At 35.8% G+C, this 20,453-nt stretch overlaps 1 protein-coding gene across 2 annotated transcripts in view; it reads right to left on the reverse strand.

Moving 5' to 3' along the window:
* SUGCT (succinyl-CoA:glutarate-CoA transferase) overlaps window positions 1–20,453 on the reverse strand; it is a 311,756-nt gene that overhangs the window by 159,461 nt on the left and 131,842 nt on the right. For both annotated transcript variants that reach the window (XM_059477514.1, XM_059477505.1), the window contains one exon: window positions 16,962–17,064. In XM_059477514.1, coding sequence (XP_059333497.1) covers window positions 16,962–17,064 — 103 coding nt within the window. The remainder of the gene's footprint in view (window positions 1–16,961; window positions 17,065–20,453) is intronic.

The following is a 20,453-nucleotide window of genomic DNA, read 5'->3' on the forward strand; positions in this document are numbered from 1 at the left end:
CTTCTTGCACTGCAGGTGCTGGCAAACTGATCCAATTTCTTAGTGTAAAAAATCATTCACTGCAGAAAAAGGCAGAAGTGATACCAGTAAAAAGAAAAAAAAATAAAGCATACCTGCTGAAATTTCAGCTTGATCATGCCTCTAAACTACTGAAATATTGACAGTCCTGTACCTTCTCTATTTTAACTATTGCTTGCACTCAAAATCCTCTGTTAAGAAACATTTGCACAGTCATACAACTGAGCTTTCATGCCTACTCAAACGCCACTACTTGTGTCTTTGAAACAATGAATGCAGTCATACTTTAAATACATCATTAGTAGATCATCACAGACCTCTAGTAGTCTTCTGGTCCAATTTTCCTGTAAAGCAGGGGCTGTTCAGGGTCTTGTTCAGGCATGTATTGGCTGTCTCTAAGGATGAGAATTTCACAGCATATCTGATCTAAAACCTAACTAAAACCAATGCAAAACTTTTCTTCCTTATATCTAATCAGAATTTTCTTTACTGCAATTTACACTCATTGCCTCTTATCATGTCAACATGCACTTCTGGCACTAGGATTTACTTATGTGCAACAAGGAATTAGCATTTCTCGCAAGGGCATACTGCTGACTCTTGTTCAGCTTGCTGTCTATGAAGACATAAAGACATTGGATCTTTATGCATAAACCTGCATTCTATCCAGGCAATCCCTAAGCTGTAATGCTGCTTGAGGCCTTTCTGCCTCAGGTGCAGGACCCCATATTTGCTTTTCTTGGACTCCATGAGGTTCCTGCTAGACCACTTGTCCAGCCTGTGAAAGTCCCTCTGAATAGCAGCTACACTCCAACACATCAACTTCTCTCCCAGTTTGGTGTCACTTGCAAACGTGCTGAGGTTCACTCAGTCCCCGGTCCAAGTCATTAATGAGGAGTTTAAACAATATTGGCCCCAGTAGGGACCCCAGGGAAACCGACAGTATTTTACATACCATTGGGTTTACAAAGGCTGAACTCACAAACTGCATTGTATGATCCATGCAACACTGCATGAAATAAAAGAAGTTTCCAATTAATAAAAATATGTAAATTCACTAAATTGGACAAATAATTTTGTGCTAGTCAGCATAGTACAATGGCTAGAATTTTCACTATATTATAATGGCATTTACGCATTTTTGCATTAATGCATATCCTTTAATTAACATTGCTGGTATTGTTCGTAGGTATTCAGTGCTACAGAGAAATGTGGGATGTAAATGAATGCTGGAAGCACACCCCTTCACCCAAAGAATTTTAAAAATCTCAATAAAATACACTAGAAAAAAAAAATGACAGCATAGCGTATCAGCTACCACATCATAGAAATAAATGAGTGCATCTAGCTGTTAAAATTGCAGTTTTCTCCATAAAACAGGCAATGTATATACTTACAGACACACACATATCTTTAAAAAGGTCCAATGAATTTGCATTGCAAATAGCAGCCAGAGGAACAGACAGTATTTCCAGCAGAGGGAAAGAGACCAGGCATATAGGGATGAACACCACAACAAACAATTCCAAAAAAAAAAGGCAACCCAGCAACACCGCCTACTTTTTCATCCATGCAGAACACAGGCAAACCATTTGAGGCAGGCAGTCGCAACAGAAACAAAAAAAAAAAAAAAATAAAAGAAAATCCTATGTGGGAAGAATATATGAAATTCAATAATGAAATGGAAATTATTAAACATTTTAAAGTGTAGACTAGTCAAGTGTCAAAAAAACCCTATGAATAATCACACTGTTGTGAATGCAACATTGCATGAGAAGCATGCTGGTTGATGGATTGGGGTCAAAAATGCTCATCACCTTTCAGATTCAACTCCCTGGAGCTGTTTGAGTTTAGGAAAAGGCCAAAGTAAGTGCAAGCAGGTGAAGATTCCATCTTGTTCTGAAAAGAGCATATATAACTTGTTTCTTTTATAGCTCTCTCTTTCTTGGCACTTATTTTATTTAGCAACTAGAAAATACAATCCAGTTCTGCTACGTTAAACTGTTCATCGAACACTCCTTGCAGAAACAACTGATTCTCAGTTGTTTAAAAGCAAGAAATTGCACAAATCAACACTCAGCTGTTGCCATTGTATGCAAAGCTGTGAACTTAGCCACACTTTAAAGCTGGAGTTTTAAATCATCAGCTTAATGGAGACAACCAACTTCACCCAATCTATGAAGACCCTTCTGCCTCAAAATGAACATAGATGAAATAAAGGTGTTCCTATTCTGTCTTTTGCTGAAGCTCATCATTATGGTTATCTTGACTTATGGCACTATAAACCAGCACCAATTAAAAAAAATAGAGAAATGTTTTCAAATGTGTAAGACATTTAACTGAGTTTAAGTCAGCTGTTAAAAAAAAAAAAATCAACTGTTTCAAAAGCGTGTGTTACTTCCACAATACAAAAAGGGGACTATGAAGTTAGATTTTCCAGCCAAAAGTCAAATTTTTCTTAAACATTTGTCTTTTAAAAGCAATATTTTACCAAAAATCTAGAATTTATCATAAACCTTCCAAAGAATATGGAAAGTCAGAAAGCTCATAAATATATTTGGGCCAATAAAGTGAGCTAGATTTTATTAGATTTTATTAAAAAGATGAACTTTACATTTGGCATGAAGTTACTTTTGAAGTTTCTAAATACCAAAGCCAAGCAAGTAATTGATACTCAACCTCAGATCTCCTCAGTATGAAGAAAAATATCTAGTTTGTATGAGATGCATGAGATACTCTAATTGAACTAAAGACAACCATTTATACGTCTCTGCTGTGAACAACTTCCAGGCTCCTTTGACAGACTCTCTTCCTGCTACACTTGTCAAAAGCAGCTGCTGGGACCTCACAGTTTTCAGCTGTTTGGTAGGCAGGTCACTGGATCAGAAAAATAGATGGCTTGGATTAATTTAACCTCAGTATTGACATGATTTCTCTTTAAGGGAAAAAAAATCCCATCTTAACAGTACCAGAATCATAATAGATTATCATAACATTTATGCTAGTGAGCATCCATCTGAGTGAAGGGAAACATTTCTTCAGATCTCACTTTCGATCCAGGATACAGTATATTTTAAAAGTGCTTGATTTTCTCCTTGCTACTTTATTCCCATTTAAACTTTTGACAATAATTAAAATTATTTCATGAATTTGTATAAATTACAAAGAATTTTATCTCTCCCAGAACCATATCCTAGTGATGGATTCACTAAAATGTTAGTCCCGTTCTATTTCACGTAATTGTTGTCTAAAGAAGCAAAATCCTAAGACAGAGACTATTAAAAAAAGGGGGAGGTGGGAGCCCAACAATCTGCTTTTAGGTATGTTTTTCTAACAGGAGCAAAGTCATTCCATAATACCAGTATTTCAAGAAAGCAGGAAAGAAATGTTTGTCCGTCAAATACTTCTCTGCTAGGCAAAGTGCCTATCAGCATGAGGCTAGACACATTTGGAAAAATCCTTTGCTTTGGTAAGAGAAAATATTGTTAGGTCAGCAAATATGCTCAGTCTTTTACTCTCCTGAGAAGAGCTGCAATGACTCTAAGGCAGGGGACTGAGAAGGGAGAACTTCCCTGTTTAACTCAACCAACTAAAACATGCAGGCACTAAACAGAGAAAACATGATGGATATTATCAGCTACTGCAATCTCCCTACACACTTTTATTACTTGCTATAACCTCTCTGGAGACTTTGAGCAAATCCTAAAATTAAACAGGAAATAGGAATTTCGGGCACAATACCTTTGAGGAGATCATAACTTACTTCATAAGCATATGTCAGAAGATGGAGGTTTTCTAAGAACAAATCTCACATTATCCTCTTTCTAATAATAATAATAATTTCTAGTCCAGTTAAATCAACCTGAAATCTATTTGAAATGTAATTTTTGATTCAAAACTTCAGGCAAATGTGATGTCTTATTAAGTAACCACACAGATCAGCAGACAAGATTCCTCTGCAGCAGGACTACGTTCTCTTATTCTATAATTGGTAAAATAATTCCTAATTACACAATATACATATAAATTTCATGCCTTCAGTTGCTATGTATAGATTTTATACTTTGTTGTTGCATCTATTTCTTCCCATTTCATTGGAAAATGTGTACAAAAAGCAGCAAAAAACATTCCTGAGACAAACATAGAAAAATACTTTTATAACAAAAACCTAAAATCTATTTAAGAATTCTATTACTTCTGTTGTGATCTGCTGAGAAGTCAAGGCTGAGTAATTAGCACTGAATTCTCCACACCCCCTCTAGTAAAGTAGCAGCCTCTATAAATGAATTTGTGAGCTAATGTTAAATACTCATGTTGAGGTTTCTTTCTGCTGACCCAAAGGCTGGCCTACCTACTGGAAGTTTCATCTGAAACAAAGGAAACAATGAATTAACAAATCAAACTCATTGGCTCTCTAAAGTAATTTTTTGTCTTTTCAACATCCACATGGCTTGCATATTAATTTTCAATTAATGACATAGCCAAAACCAAACCATATCATACTTAAGTAAACATTTTTTCAGTTTCACCCATTGCCCCACTGAGCTCTGGGATTATTTAGATGGTCAGTTAGACAGCTACATCAATTGAGATTGCAGCACTGGCTTTTGCTCCTTCAATTTGACAGAGGCCAAACTGATGCAAAGGCAATAATCTCCAAGAGAATACAACTACAGTGTGAGTGAATCTGTGTTTCCTTTTGAAGCAACAGCAGGTTTGTATCTACAGAATTTGGTGTGTTCAAAACAAAAATTCACTTAAAACTGCCAAGAAGTTTGGAAAAAGTATATTGTATTGTGAAATCACAGTGACACTTCCTTCTGCACCCTCTCCTAGATGACTTGTAAAGATATAAACTATCTCCGTGTGCTTTTATTTCATGCTTATTTTTCCATCACTCATCTAAAAAGTGAAGTAAAATATACACAGTGAGAATGAATGCATTTGCATTTTGCTCTTAAATAGGAAATATGCATGGATTGAAATCTCATAGAAGAGCAAACACATGTCACAAGAACCCATAATTTGCTTTTACTTTTATAAATCTGCTTCCAATAAAGGATAAAGTTAGATAACTACTTGATTAGTTATTAGTATAGTAACTAATTACCCTAGTCTTGCTGTGCCTTTAATTTCAATTACAACGGCTGTTTGGCTGAGAATCATTTTCATTTTTTAAATTCTGAAAGAGCATATTCAGAGAATAAAGACATGAAAGCATGTTACTGAAATTAATTTAATTAAAATTTCCAAATATTTTTAAATGTCACTGCAGAGACACTAAATGCCACCTTCTTTTAATAACACATATTTATAACTGACACTAGTTTTAGCACTGTATTTACTGAAGTTAGGCCTTAAGAAAAAAAGGCAATTAAATAAATACCAGTCTATATCAAGGATATATATTGTGTTTCAAAACGTATGACTGAGAAATGCTCAGTATGCACTCCTATTAAGTGCATATTCTTATGTCCTAAAAATAAGAATATGTAACACTGAAAAATCCAACAGGTTCTTACAATAAATAGGGCTTGTCATGCAAAATATAACTCTTTTCAAATATAACAGTTTATGGTGTTGATACAAAATACTGTATCAACAGAACTTAAGTTCCCTCTAAAATATACCATGCAATAGGATAAGTTGGGTATAAATGCTACATCCAGAAAATATGTATTATATAGGCAGTTAAACACAACTAAGATTAAAGTTCACAAAGGAAATGTTAAAAACAGAGTCAATAGTTAGAAAAATACCTAAAGATGAAAATCAAGGCCATGAAAGTAGTAGGAAAGCATTTCTATTTTGTTAACATGCCTTGGTATCAGGGTATACCAATCAATAACGGCAGTTCAATTTGCTACTGCAGTTTTCAACATGAAAGAAATGGCACAACCAGTTCAGTAAAGTCATGGAAAGATGGGAGATTCCTAAGTCTTTTAAATCTAAGGGACCATAAAAACATCGGAATTGTGGGGGGAAAGAGGGAGATAGTTTGCACACTCAAGTTGTCAGGAAATATTCTTCTCACTTCAGTTTTTTAGGGGGATCAGGAAAAATAGGGAGATCTAACAAAATCTCTTGTTACATAACTGCTTAAAGGAGTTTCTCAAACTCAATGCCTTTATCTTGATGAATGGCACAGAGACCAACTGTTTTCAAGAAACAGGTTTCTTAAGCATCACAGGAAGGAGTAGAGAAATCCTAATTCCTTTCTCATTTGTGAACCTGTACAAATACAGTACCTGGAAGAACAAGATGTGCAGAGACAAAATGGTGTTTCTGTTCATGCCCACTTTCGGTGTGACTTGAGGACTACAGGAAAATGCATTGCAGTTGCCTGTTCTACGCCAAAAGAGCATCAGACTATGTTTAGGAGAAGTTTCTCTCCAAAACCCAGCTCACTGAAACACATGGCAATCCCTCAAAATGGCCCTTTCAGGTTGTTAGCCTGACTCTCAAAACTCTCTGATCACCAATCCATACAGCCCATCACAGAAGAATATAATATTTGCAACACTGGTAGAAAAGCATGAGAGAGTAACTTAGTAGTGCTTGTTTGGTTTTAAAGAGAATTTTTTTTAACTTACTGGTTTTTTCTTAGAAATTAAACTGGGATCCATAGTGTAAATACCATCTGCTTGGCATCTCAATTTATTCTTTTGTTTTTCCCTTACCATTTGTAAACTTGGCTTCAAATTCCTGATTTCTGTCTTTCCCTTCTCTCACATGTGAATCAGGATCTCATATTTAATACAACTATTAATCACCTTTACTACACTAGCTTCATATTGCAGTGTAATTTCATTTTAATTTTCTTATTCTGTGAGCTATGAGGGGTTTCAGGTGTGATCCTAAACAATTAAAAATCAACTGGGTCCTCCCAAAGTTCTGTCTGTAAATCTGATCAAAATCTGGTTTTTTGTTGCTTAGTGTTTTCAGTTAGCAACAAATCCAGATTGTTTTTCAGGACTTGAAAAAGCTTTTTAAGAACATTGCAGATCAAAAATATTAATCCAGATTTATATGTAATTCAACAGAAGTTTCACTCTCGAAACATATATTACAAAATCACACAATTTTTTATTTAAATTGTTCTAATTCAATGCTATGGCTGATAATTATCCAATTGAAATTGTGTGAAGAAAATTTCAGCACGTAGCTGGCTGCTCCAAGTGTTGATATCTGAATGGTAATGGCAGTTTTAAACTTAGAATGAATTCTTTAAAACAATGGTTATGTTCCTGGCCTGACTGACCATGCACAGTGAGAAAACAATTCCTGCTTCCTCATAAACTGTCTACTTGAATAATAATATAAACCTACATGAAACCACTCAGAGATGAGAGAGAAAATGGCAATGACAGAGAAAGCTTACCTGACTAGTGCCTTTCTGTAGTGGTTGGAAATCTGTATCTTGAAAAGCCCACTCCTACTCAGCCCACTCTTGTCTTCTCATGGCTCAGATATTTCTCCTTATTATTAAGAGGCATAAAACTAAAACAGTACATTTTTGTTAAATGTTATTGAATAACTACAGTGTAAAATAAACATGCCAGCATCTCATTTTTTTTCAGCAGTGATTGGGACTCCAAGATGAACTTAGCTAATGAGCGTGGAAATCTTGTAATTTCAGGAGGACAGGCCAGGGTGATGGCTTGAGCTAAGATTTTTAAATCAAGTTGAGCACTCAAGTAAAGTACCTGAAAACCAAGTTATAAGTAAAGCCTGATTTGCATGGCTTCTGCAGCTACAGCACAATTTCTGTTGTTGTCATTGGATTTTCCATTTTATTTTCTTCCTTCCTGGACTACATGTACCATCATCTATAGTTGCAATCATATGAGAGATTCTGAAATATGTATTCTTCAGAAAATCTTTAGTATTTTCATGCCTACAAAACTTAACTCATGCTACAAAGCTTCACCCCACTACTTATAAATAGATTAGATTGCAATCAATATAAGTGATAAAGACCAAGGATAAAAACCAGCTCTTGTGGCCTCTGAGAGACACAAAAAAACCCCTACAGGCTATGTTCAAATGAACTCCAAGAGAGCTTGGTGACATGTATTTGGGGGGAAAAAAAAAGTAAGAAACATGAAAAGCAACCCTTTGTTCAAGGAAGTTATACTGAAGCATGTCTAAAATTTAATCTGAAATCACAGTGTTTATTATAGAGTCTACTTAAAATTTGCTTAGTAAATGAAGTCAAAGCTACCTTAGAAAAATATTTCAAAACAAACAGTGTTGTTTTCTTACTTGATTTTATATACTTAGCTGATTTGAGTCAGGCAACCAATAGTCATAGATAGTCTCACAATTCCCATGCTGTGGGGAGAGCAAAGAATGCCTATTTAACCTCACTATTACTTGTGATGATGATTCAGTGAATACTCGTATTTCAGAAAAAAAAGAAAAACTTGTAAAAAAAATCAATTACTTCAGCATATAAACTTACTTGTGGCTGAGAGACTTGATGAGACAGACACATGCTTGTATTCCTTTCTTTCCCATACATGTAAGAGTCTTAACACTCATCAAACTTTACATAAATGCAACAACTGGGTTAATTAAAAACTCTCTTTTGACCCCACAGTTATACAGTTTATACAAACAGAAATGAGGGCTGGGTTCACACTCTGTAGGGAACTTCTCAGAACTTGCATATGTAACTCAGTAGATCAAAGTTTGATGGCCTTATCCTGAGCACACTCTGGTAGCTTGAGATGCCAAATACAAATTCTTTGAAACCAACTGATGCCACTTTGAGCTGGAAGATTAGGGAACCAATGTGTAACTCCTGCAAGTACAGAAACTAATCCAAGAGTTTGAGGCACAAGGGATATGTATTACAGACTCCTAACACTGAGGCCTAACAAAAACTGAGAGGTTTCAAAAACAGCCTCTATGCTTCATGCCCAAGCATGGCTTTTTGACACATGTGCTTCAAGAAGGAAATGCCCAGAAAGGCCTGGTGGCTCTTCATGTCCTTGAACAGCCATGGCTGCAATGTAACTTTTAAACACATTCTATTTTATGAGAATGGATCTCTTTTTTGAGAACTTAATATTCTTCATAACCTGCAAATACTTGGATCATGCTCTTCTAATCGAAAATTGGATCAGCTAAAGACATACCATTCTTATACATACACACTTAAAAGGGCGCTGAAAAATTGTTCCTCCTAAGCATCACTTGCTTGCTTGCACAAAGAAAATGTGGTGCAATCTAAGTGCATGCTCAACTTATTTCCTGTAAGGCTCCACCATCATTCAATAAAGATGTGCAAAAGTGATGCCACTTCTCATAAGACCTTATTTTAATATACATCAGTTAAATCACATGATAAAAAATTTAATTTCCCAATTTTTATGGTGCTTTTACATGAGAAGCTCTACTTCACAGAAGCATAAACTACTGCATCTTTAAAACACTGCTTCTCCAAGTTCTCCTTCATGGCTAAAAGCCAAAATAGAGAAAATTAGGAATAAACCCACTGTGTTCGTTTTTTCAGCTATTCTAACATCATCATATTTTTCAGGTGCTCCAATAATACTTTCAACAGTTTCATTTACATCCATGAGGACTCAGCACTGCTACGTATTTTGCATGTGGCATCACAAGGCACACACATTAAATGACCTTTTAATATTTTGATTGAAGTGACTTATCCAAAGGTATGTGGGAACAGTGTGGCAGATGCAGGAAGAAATTCCTGTCTGACATTCAACTTCTATAAAAAGAAAGCTATATTTCTGCTACTTCTTACTTCTTTTCATACTCTCAATCAAATGAATTAATAATTTGACAGACAACAATCTGGTTCAGAAGGCAATCAATGCCCTCCTAATGATCAGTCTAGTCTATCCTGCATGCTTCAGGAAGATGATACAGCAGAAAGACAGTACCTGTTTTAAAAACATCAAAATGCATATGAATTAGAGGTTCTACAGTAAAGTTGTTAGGAATTCTCATATTGGCATTGTTATTATTTATTGTAGCATTTCTAGAAATCAAAATTCAAGCATGGAAAAACCCTAAACATTTTATCCAATGTAGTTAGACAATTTCTTATCTAGAGCTCAAGTCAAAATGGCACCTTCAGGCTCACAAAATTCCTAAAGGGCTTGGGGAGTATGTGGCAACAGGTGAAAGCATGCACTGTGTGGGACTCAAGTCCTCTTTACTAACAGCCAACTTCTTTCCGCTAACCTTAAAAACATGGAACAGAAAAGATCATATCTGTGACACTGACATCAACTTTCTGCTCAAGTCTTTTGGACAAAGAACTAATTCTTTAAAATGGAGCAGAAGAGCTCCCAGGCAAAACCTAGTTGTCAGAATATGCTGGTATGGTAAAAAAATCTTATTTCTGGAAACTTTTTATCCCCCATGAGTGGGTCGTTTTACCAGAAATGTTCCCAATGTACTTGAGATTTAAGCAGACAACCAGCACTGGAAATTCTGTAAAGCTAAAGGTAAGCAAGAACAAAACCTCATAATAGAAATTGCTGAGCTACTTCTTTACTATTATTTTTCTTATGGCACTGTCTATAAGTAGTAAGTACTTCTAGACAGTAGTTGTATATTAAAAGTGTACAGACAAAATCCTGTCATTAACATAAGCATACAGGGTTTTTTTCAAGAATTCTCCATTATAAGCTTTCCACAAATCATTGTAACAGAGGCAGGCCATGCACAAACATGGCACAGTCATGGACCAGATGGTCACTACAGCCAAAATTTAAAATACACTTTCTATGACAATATTTCTCATACCAAAATACAAGTGCTGTTTCATTTTGAGACTTTCCTACAACATCTGTATATAGAATACATATATAATGCATAATTGTGTATATGTGAAAATCACATACTACAAACTGTACTGGAATTGGATTTTCCATTTTACTTCTTCAAAATATGTTCCATTTCTCAATCCACTCCCCTTTAGAACAGAATCCACTTTCACAAAATTCCTACAGGCCAAAAGCTTGAAAACATTTGTAATTCAGTATAAGAAAGCTACTCTTGAAAAAATTAAAGGCTTGGGTATGGCTGGTGGTGTGATGTTTTTTCTTTGCATGGAATTTAAAAATTGAAGTAAAAAATTGTCTTGAAACACCAAAGCCAGGCAGCACACGTTTTAAGCTTAGCAAGAGAGGGATGAATACAGCTGAATTTCTGATTCAAAGTACAGTTTAATTTTAGATGTGTTCATTAGGTTGTTTCACTTCCAATGAATTGGCATTTTTAAATGTAAAAACATTCCATCATAAGATTTCCAACCAGTTTTAGTACTTATTTAATAGACACATACAAACTTTAATTCCTCTCTCTTGCCCATTAGGAATTACTTCCAGAAATATCATATTGCCTTTGGTGTTCAATCAGTTGCTTTTCAGTTGCAGAAACCTCTACATGTAAAAAAAACTCCCTATAGTACATGAATATAATTTCATTTGTCTTGGGACAGCCCTCAATATGCCACTAAAGTATATTTCAACAAAGAATAACAATTGAAATATGGTCCTATTAAAAAAAGTAAAAGTAAAACAAAATAACCCCCAACCAAAATCAAATCCAAACCAGCACCAAAACCCACACAATTAAAAAGAAAAGGCAACAAAAAAACACCACCAAAGCAAAAACACCCTACACATTTTATAACTTTTGCTCTTCTATTTGTTCAAAATACTGAATGTAGAAGCTTTTACCAGATGCTAGGAAATTTTTTTGCCAGGATACATACAAAATAACTTCCAAAATAAGAGACAATCTGAAGGTTAATGAAAAAAACTACCACCTTCATAAGTTTTCACAAATAACAAACTTAAAACATCAAATAATTACCAGTTATCAGATATTTCAATGCTCAATTTACTGTGACTTTTTTTTCTGAGGCATATTCAGAGAAATGGCTAAAGGAACTGTAATGGCCTTCTGGGACAGGAAGACTAAGGTTTCAGTAAAAAATGTTAAATTAATTTTTATAGTGATGCAAAGTCAGGGAAGGGTTGTTAAGGGATGGCCTGTTGCCACAGGGTGGAGTTTTGTTATGGTATCCTTTTAGAGTCTGCAGGTGTTTGGCAGGAGCTGAAATCAGGGCCAGCTGTGATATTTCAGCTCCGATATTTCCCTCCCCATATTTCTCAGAAGTGATGCATCAGGATGATGTCTTACACCTGATGTACTCAACTTGTGTGGTATGACTGGAACTGCTGGGGGGGGGCATGGGGGAAGTGCCACTGCATGGTTTTCATTTTATTTTCAGCTGACAACATTCATATAGGAAAATTCATCAACATGAATGGATTTAATATAGTAAAACACCAGATTACAGTTTATTAAACTGCCCATTTTTTTTCTGAGTTGTTTTGGTGCTTCCTGTATTATGTCAGCTATTTAATTAAAGTAAGAACACTCTATAAAATAATGTTGAAAGAAATTACAGTGCAAAAAAGGCAAGGGCAATGTTCTAAAGAAGAAAAAAACACCTTCAGTCACCTCACTTAACCAGCAAAGATCTCTGTCCTTGCATACTTAGCTGCAGTACAGTGCGTACCTGTTTTTGTTTTGTTTTATCTTTTGGGAGAATTCGAATAGTTTCTATTAAAAATGGTATTCTCTTTTAAGTTTGTTTTGTTTGGAAATCTTCAAACCACATTGTATTTCACACACATATTCCCCAGGGTATGTAAAATGGGACCATACTGAGGTCACTCTTAAGATTTTTAAGTGTTTTAAGAATTCTTTTAATGTTTGTACTATCTTGGCCTGGTTAAAAGAGCATTTTTTAAAAATAGTTTTTAAAAGTTTCACTATATAAATTTTCATAGTCTATACTGTTCTATTAAGCATTTGTAAGAACTTTCACAAACATTGCTTTCTCCCTCACATTTTTCAGAAATTTGTTCCCTTAACTAGCCAATCTCCTTTTTCTCTCAGCCGTTTTATCCAAATATGCACAAGTACACGCGTACATCTCTCCACAGACTGATTGACTTACCAGTACAAATGCCTGTGGTGTTCATTTAACTTCACAAATGAATAAAAGATTATAATCAGTGGGAAAAGTGGACATTTAACTCCATTCATGGAAAAACAGTATCACCTGGCACTCCAACTGAGTAAGAAATTTCCTGGGTTTTGGCAGCTCACTTGGAGTACGACTGAAGCTGTTAATGATATTAGTGAAATGTCCTGGGATCAAAAAAATATGTTGTTTTATCTCAGTTTATAGAAGGAGTTATATAAGCCACTCCCAGTCTTCAGAGCTCTGAGGTCCTTTTAGTTAAAATCAAATTTGAAAGCACAACCAGCCTGTAGCCAATTGAGCTCCATTAGACTATTTCAATCATCTCTTGTAGTGGTCTTTCCCCTTAGTTCCTCCAACGTGCTTCAAGCCATCCCTTGCATTGTTCCAGCCCCCTCCCTAGATTGCTGTCTCCATCTGGTACCAGCCCAGAGCACCCTTTGCAGCGTTACTGAGAGCTGAGCTGACATCCGTGCAGTGCATCTTGGTCACTAACAGTGCAAGACTACACTAACAATGCAAAGGGTTTGTATTATGGATATAAAAATCGAAAGATGAAGGAGGAAGGTAATGGCAATAAATGAAGTAAATAAAATGCTTAGATCCAATCTTGATGGTAACACAAAAAGGAAGATGTTAGCTAAGCCTGTGTATTATCTATTAGAATTAGATAAGAGTTAGGCAAAATTGAGCTACCACTGGGTTTGATGTTTTTCTGCACTCTTCACAATGGTTGAGAGCAAATGGAGAAGAGAAGCACTTAACTGTGCTATGATCAAACAGTGTTAAGTAAAATTAGAGTTTCACATGTCTTACAGTATCAGTATGCATGGTTATCATAGGCAAATTGAGTGACATCTTTCTTAGAACTGTATTTTCTGGTCTAATCTGAGTCTGAGAAAACCACATTATAATGTGAGCACTGGCAAGAATTATTACAAAGTTTTCATACTTGATAAAAATCCGGGTTCAGGTTTATACATGAGAAAACAGGTGGATTGATGAATAGGTGGATAAAGAATTGGTTGGATAGTCACATCCAGAGGGTATGGGTCAATGACTCAGTGAGACATGATTTTGGTGACAAGTGGTGTCCCTCAGGGGCACTTTTTGGGACCAGTTCTATTTAATGTCTTCATCAATGACAGACAAAGGGATCGAGTGCACCCTCAGCAAGTTTGCAGATGTCACCAATCTGAGTGATGCAGTTGCCACACCTGAAGGATGGGATGCCATCCAGAGGGACGCTCATATTCTTGAGAAGTGGGCCCATGGGAACATCACAAGGTTCAACAAAGCCAAGCCCAAAGTTCTACACCAGGGTCAAGGCAACCCTCAGGATCAATACGGGCTGGGGCATGAGAAGACTGAGAGCAGCCCTGCTGAGAACAAATAGAGGGACCTGGTGGATGTGAGGTTGGACATGAGCCAGAAATGTTTGCTTGCATTCCAGAAAGTGAAATGTGCCTCAGGCTGCATCAAAGGAAGTGTGACCAGCCCATCAAGAGAGAGATCCTTTTCTTCTACTCTGCTTTCATAAGATCCCACCTGGAGTATTGTGTCCAGCTCTGGGGTCCACAGTATTGGAAGGAGCAAGTTGGAGGAGTCCAGAGGAGTGCAGTGGAGATGATCAGAGGGCTGGATGGAGCACCTCTGCAATGAGGAAAGGCTGAGAGAACTAGGAATGTTCATCTTGGAAAAGAGAATGCTCTGGGGATTCCCTGTGGTGGCCTTTCAGTACTTAAAATGGAACTATAAGAATTTTTAGCAGGACCTGTTATGATAGGACAAGGGTTAATGACTCTAAACTGAAAAAAAAAAAGTTAATTTAGATTAGCCATAATAAAGTTTTTACAATGATGGTCAGGAAACACTAGAACAGGTTGCCCAGATAGATAGTAAATGCCCCATCCCTGAAAATATTCAAGATCACACTGGGTGGGGCTTCTGAGCTATCTGATTTTGTTGAAGATACCCCTGCAGATTGCAGGGTTGCTGGAATAGATGACCTCACAAAGATCCTTTCCAACTCAAACTATTTTATGATTCTATGAAAAATCTTGCTGTGATTAGAGTATGTTCTTGTTGGTAGATGCTGGGTTTCTCCTATTATACCTGGGATTTCATAGTGCAGAGGACACTTAGATTACAGTCTCTCAGGTGATAAAGTCCTTTCCCAGTCAATCTCAGTCTTTTTTTTTCCCCTGCTTCCTTTGAACTGAAACTATCTGTGAGAAAACACTTCTTTCAGAAATGAAATTAAGGTATAACATGCAGCTATGCACAAACATTGGCATTAAATTTCCAGTAGCAATGACTGGGTGCCACATATTTCAGAAAAGCGTGTAGAAAAGACGGTTTTAAAGCAGTTTCATGAGGAAAAGATTAGCATGCACCTTACAGAAAAATATTTCAAAAAACATGCCATACCTAACTGCAAAGCATCATGGTACCTTTTATTGATAGGCTAACTATATCAAGTAATAACCTGAGACATATATATAAATAACATATATATATATAACATAATATTATATATGTGAAACTGTTATTTAGGTGAATTCTAACAAGAACAAGGTAGCCAAGATATCCTCTTTCCAATTTGGGAGGTAATAGCCCATGACAAATAATGTTTTAAAAACAGTCTCTTTCAGAGTAGACTCAACTTCTTAAAATTCACAGCATCAAAAAAGCACAGAATATTTTTTCCAATGTTGCCCTAAGCAGAGCCAAGTCTGAGTAAAATACTCTTGCTGTATGTTCTTCAAAGCCCAATCTTAATCCCTGTGAAAGTTATGAAGTGAAAAATTTGGCCCATGCATGCTTTACAGCATGATACTACATCATTTTAAGAAGAGAGTATTTATTTAATAAAAAAATATTCTTTCCCTGCAGTCACCTAACAAATATTATCTTATGCCTCTAAAATATAATAATATTTATAACAAACATTTATTATAAATATTTTTTTTATGACAGGGATTGCTTTGCCTGCTCTTACTTTCCCAGCACTGCAATCACATTCGCAACAAACACTTCTGACAGCAGACATGGACACGTACAAAATCAGAAGAAAATACCAAAAGAATCATTGATAAATCAAATCATTTTTTCTTGTGATTCTCTGTAGTAAAAATCATCTTAGAGGAGATTCATCACACATTAGAACAGCCAAAAAATATACAGCTGCAGTACTCAAGACAGTCTAATTCAGTTTATCTTGGGCCCTTTAACCCTTCTTAAGCCAGAGAGTCAAAAAGCAGCAAAGGCATCAGGAAATATGAAGATAATATAACTCTCCAGGTACTAAAATAGAAAAATATTGTATATAATTAAGCATAGGCGTAATCCAGTGCAATATTTAAAATAGATACAGAGATGAACTGTTTTTAGCTACTGAAACCACCAGGCCAAGAAAAGGTTTCTTTCTTTCTATGGATTTTGTGCTTCATTTTTCTTTTTCCAGTCAAAATGTTGCCCATTTTTTTTTTCAAACAGAATTGATTTTGGTTGTCCAAACTCCATACAAAAAATTAGTTCTTTCAGGGCCCAAAAAAAGGTGCTTTTCTGCATATTTATGTGACAAAATGTATTTATATACTATATTATGGTTTCTTCCTCTGTTTTACCAGCCAGTTTTGAAACATAGACTCTATGTGAGACATGGAATACCCATGGTTTAATTTGTTGTGAAAAAATCTGAGTCCTCAAGCATATAAGTCGTTTAAACATTTGTAGTTATTTCTTGGTATGACCTACTATTGGCTGAAACTCAATTCATCATGAACCTCTCAAATCCCATTTTAAAGTAGCCAAAATCAGGTCTGAGTGGCAGGAGGAGTTGCTCAGCACTTGTAAGACACGTGTAATAGTGTACAGAAGAGACTTGGTGAGGACCAACCTGAGGATCTGAGAACACTTGCTGCATGTTGTTGATTGGGCCGTAGGGAACCGCGCTCCCCTCAAAGAGCTGCAACCACTCGATCGTCGCTTTTTCTGAAAACCTAAGAGCAAATAAGAATGAATGTGGTTTAAACACCGTACTTTCAGATTCTAAGGACTGTATAGCATGTCTCCCTTCTCTTTCACTGCTTCCATACTCCTCTCCACTGATTTCTTCCCAGTCAGTGAATAAAATAACAAAAATGCACTAGCTATATTCTTCAGAAGTGCAAAACCCAAAGATATAGGAGAAAGAAACAGAAGCTCGTTCAGAGATATTCTATCTGATAATCTGAAGCAATGCAGGAATGATGTAAAGCTGAATTTATCATCAGTTTCAAATAAGGATCAATGGGTTTCCTCCCTTCCTTAATTATACTAATGCACTTCACATTTGTTTCCCATCATGTACACACTTAACAACAAAAAGATACAGTGCAAGTACCATACAGTACTGCTCATTAAAAGCTGATGTAAAGCATCATCAAAAACATACATCAGGATTAAAACCCACATTTTTAGGTCAGATAAGAAGACTGATCACATATTTATTTGTTGGATGGTTGTACAACCTACCCTAAGAACACACAGTTCGGCATGTATACACAGTGCCTGTGTGCTGGTGAACACATTGCTCCAGGTCTTTGTATCACATGCAAAAAGCTCATTTTGTTTCTTTCTAAGCATTCCATTTCATAACTAGTAACAACACTCTATTTCCCCTGTTTTGCTAGATAGATTTTCTTCCCTCATCTGCCTACTGAAGTTGCATACATGAAGAAAAGACACCATTGGAACAGTATCAGTTGCTGAGAGATGGTATTATCTGCAGTCATCTGGGATCCTGAATCAAAAGTAAACTTACTTGGAGATTGCATTTTAAAGTCCAGGAAGATAAATACCATAGAGGTCTACCAGCTTATTACAAATCAAAGACTGGCTTCATGATATACCTAACACTGAAAAGAAATTAGATGTGATTTAAAGACCTGATGGAAACAAAATTAATAGAAACCTTAAAAAGGTTTCTATTAATTTCTCAGTTACTAGTATTCTATAGCTACCAGTTTGCTGTTCCTTAAGAGTAGTAACATCAGTAACATTCAGCTTTACTTCTAGCACAAAATATGCATGGCCCCTTCTCAGAGCTAGCAGATTTATTCCTGAAGTCAACAAGCAATTCTAGAAGAAATGGAAGGAGCAATAAAAAAAGTCAAAATAAAAGGCCTTAAAAGTGCAAAATATGTTATAAAATGAAGCATGAGTCATGAAAGAATGAAGCAAAATGCAGCATAGCTTCTAAATAAAACAGATAAAAGAATATTGCAATCCACTTCATTGAATATGAAAGTGACATCATGGTAAAGATGTAGTCAGCCATAAAGACAGGGCTGCTGTTGAACCCATCCAGGGTCTATCCAATTTAGTACTCTGTTGGAGCCGTACCTAGAACCAGGTGCATTGCAGGAAACTGGGGAAAAAGCTAACTCTAGATAGCAGATAACCTTCCTTCCTCAATGACTGCAGGTATTAACCATGATTTTAGTCTAAAATACAATTTGTATTTCCCTTCAGTACTCTCCATTCAACAACAATTCTCATCATCTGTATATTCTTGTTATTCATAGCCATCTAGTATTAAGGTTTGGGGCTCAAAATTTCATGTAAATAAGATTTGCATGAAAAACTGTTTCCCTTCAGTTGCAGACGCTGTTTATATAAAATTGTTCTGTTCCCTGCTAGCAACAGAGATGCTTCATATTTCATGGTCCACTAAATCCCTTGTTATAAATGGAAAGTGTTTTTCAGCTACTACTTTTGGACACCTCAAATTCTACTATCTCATTTCTAATAAGACAGGACAACTGCAAGAGGAATCTTGGGCTCAATTTCATAACCATGGTGCTGAAGACCATCACCAGGAAATTATTGCAATTCTCAATGTATCACATTCAATTGATCTGTTAGTAATGAATAAGTCCTGCTATGTTATGTTCCCACACTTCTTTTTTAAAAAGAGCTTATAAATATCTTCCTGAGTCTAAAAAAACAGAACTTTTGCATTTAAAGAATAGCCTGAAAATTTTAGCCTGAAGTTTTTTCAACAGGAGTGTCTATAATCTATATCTGCATAACCAGTAGGCTACTTCCTGATATTGTGGTAAATCTGAATAATTTTCAAGATATATATTCTCCTTCAGTTGTACCATTGTGAGTGACTCAATATATAGTGGAGTTGTATATGTAAGCTGCAGAATCTATGTACATGTTAAGCAAAATTTCTGTGATTCTATGTTAATTTCTACAATTTAAGGTTGTGCTTAGGTTTTTTCTTCCTACATGACAGAAAAAAAACCGTACAATTTTGTAGAAAACATGAGATTGTCCATTATCCTCTGTCTATTATCTTCAAGGGGGACACAGTGTTTCTTATTGAAACTAACTCTAACTCTGATGGGGAATAGCTCCCTTTATTTGTGTTAAAGAAAGGCTGTTGAGAACATATTGTTAGGCAAACTGTTGAAAACCAAAACAGAACACCACCACTGCCAATAAAGGTCGAGTATTCAGATTCTGAGAGCAACAGCATGGAACTATTTTCCTCCTTCAACTATGTATTATATATTGAAACATCTGCTGTACATCATTAAGGGAGAAATACTCTTTCAAGATCTGATAAAAGATAAGCCATGGATTAAAAAAATGTTAATTTTTACCTCTGATGTCAGCTGTACAAATTTCAATTTATTTTTTTTACCAACCTGTATGTATTATTCCCCCAACTAAAAACAATTTGTGATACTACTTACACAAATAAGTACCATAACCTTTACTTAAACTGAGGGGCTGATGTTTAGGTTGCTAAGTACCCAATGATAACGTGCTCAGCACTTCCAAATAACAAGAGAAGACCCTCAGCAAAAACTTCCAAGAAGTAGAAGACTAACATTCTCTCCTGAAAATGAAAGATCTGCCAGCAGGAACTCAGAAGGTTTGGCCAATCCTTTTTCTCTTTACGTATTTAAAATGTCTTTCTATGATTTTTCATTGTTTTTAATAAATATCATACTTTGTATATTTTTCAGTTAAGAAAAATAAATTATTGACTTTGTTTATATATACACATACATAAACAAAAACATTGTGATGGAAACACACACAAGGCTAAATGATGGCCCATCTTCCAAACCTGAGCTAGTAGGGAAAAAAAAGAATCCAAGACTGTAGAGCATCTGAACTCTGAAACATGACACTTGTAAGAGGATCTTTACCTCAGAGATACTCAGTGACTGCAGGAGGGCTCAACACTGCTCAAACTAAAGCTTCAATTCTTTTCAGAGGAGTCCCTTTTCCTATAAAGTGTTCCATCTGCCACATATATATGTATAATCACAGCAATGCCCTCTAAATTACCTGAGATTTATTTATAAAAAATGTTTTAAACCTGTAG

The sequence above is a fragment of the Ammospiza nelsoni genome, chromosome 1, assembly GCF_027579445.1.
Source record: "Ammospiza nelsoni isolate bAmmNel1 chromosome 1, bAmmNel1.pri, whole genome shotgun sequence".
Taxonomy (NCBI): domain Eukaryota; kingdom Metazoa; phylum Chordata; class Aves; order Passeriformes; family Passerellidae; genus Ammospiza; species Ammospiza nelsoni.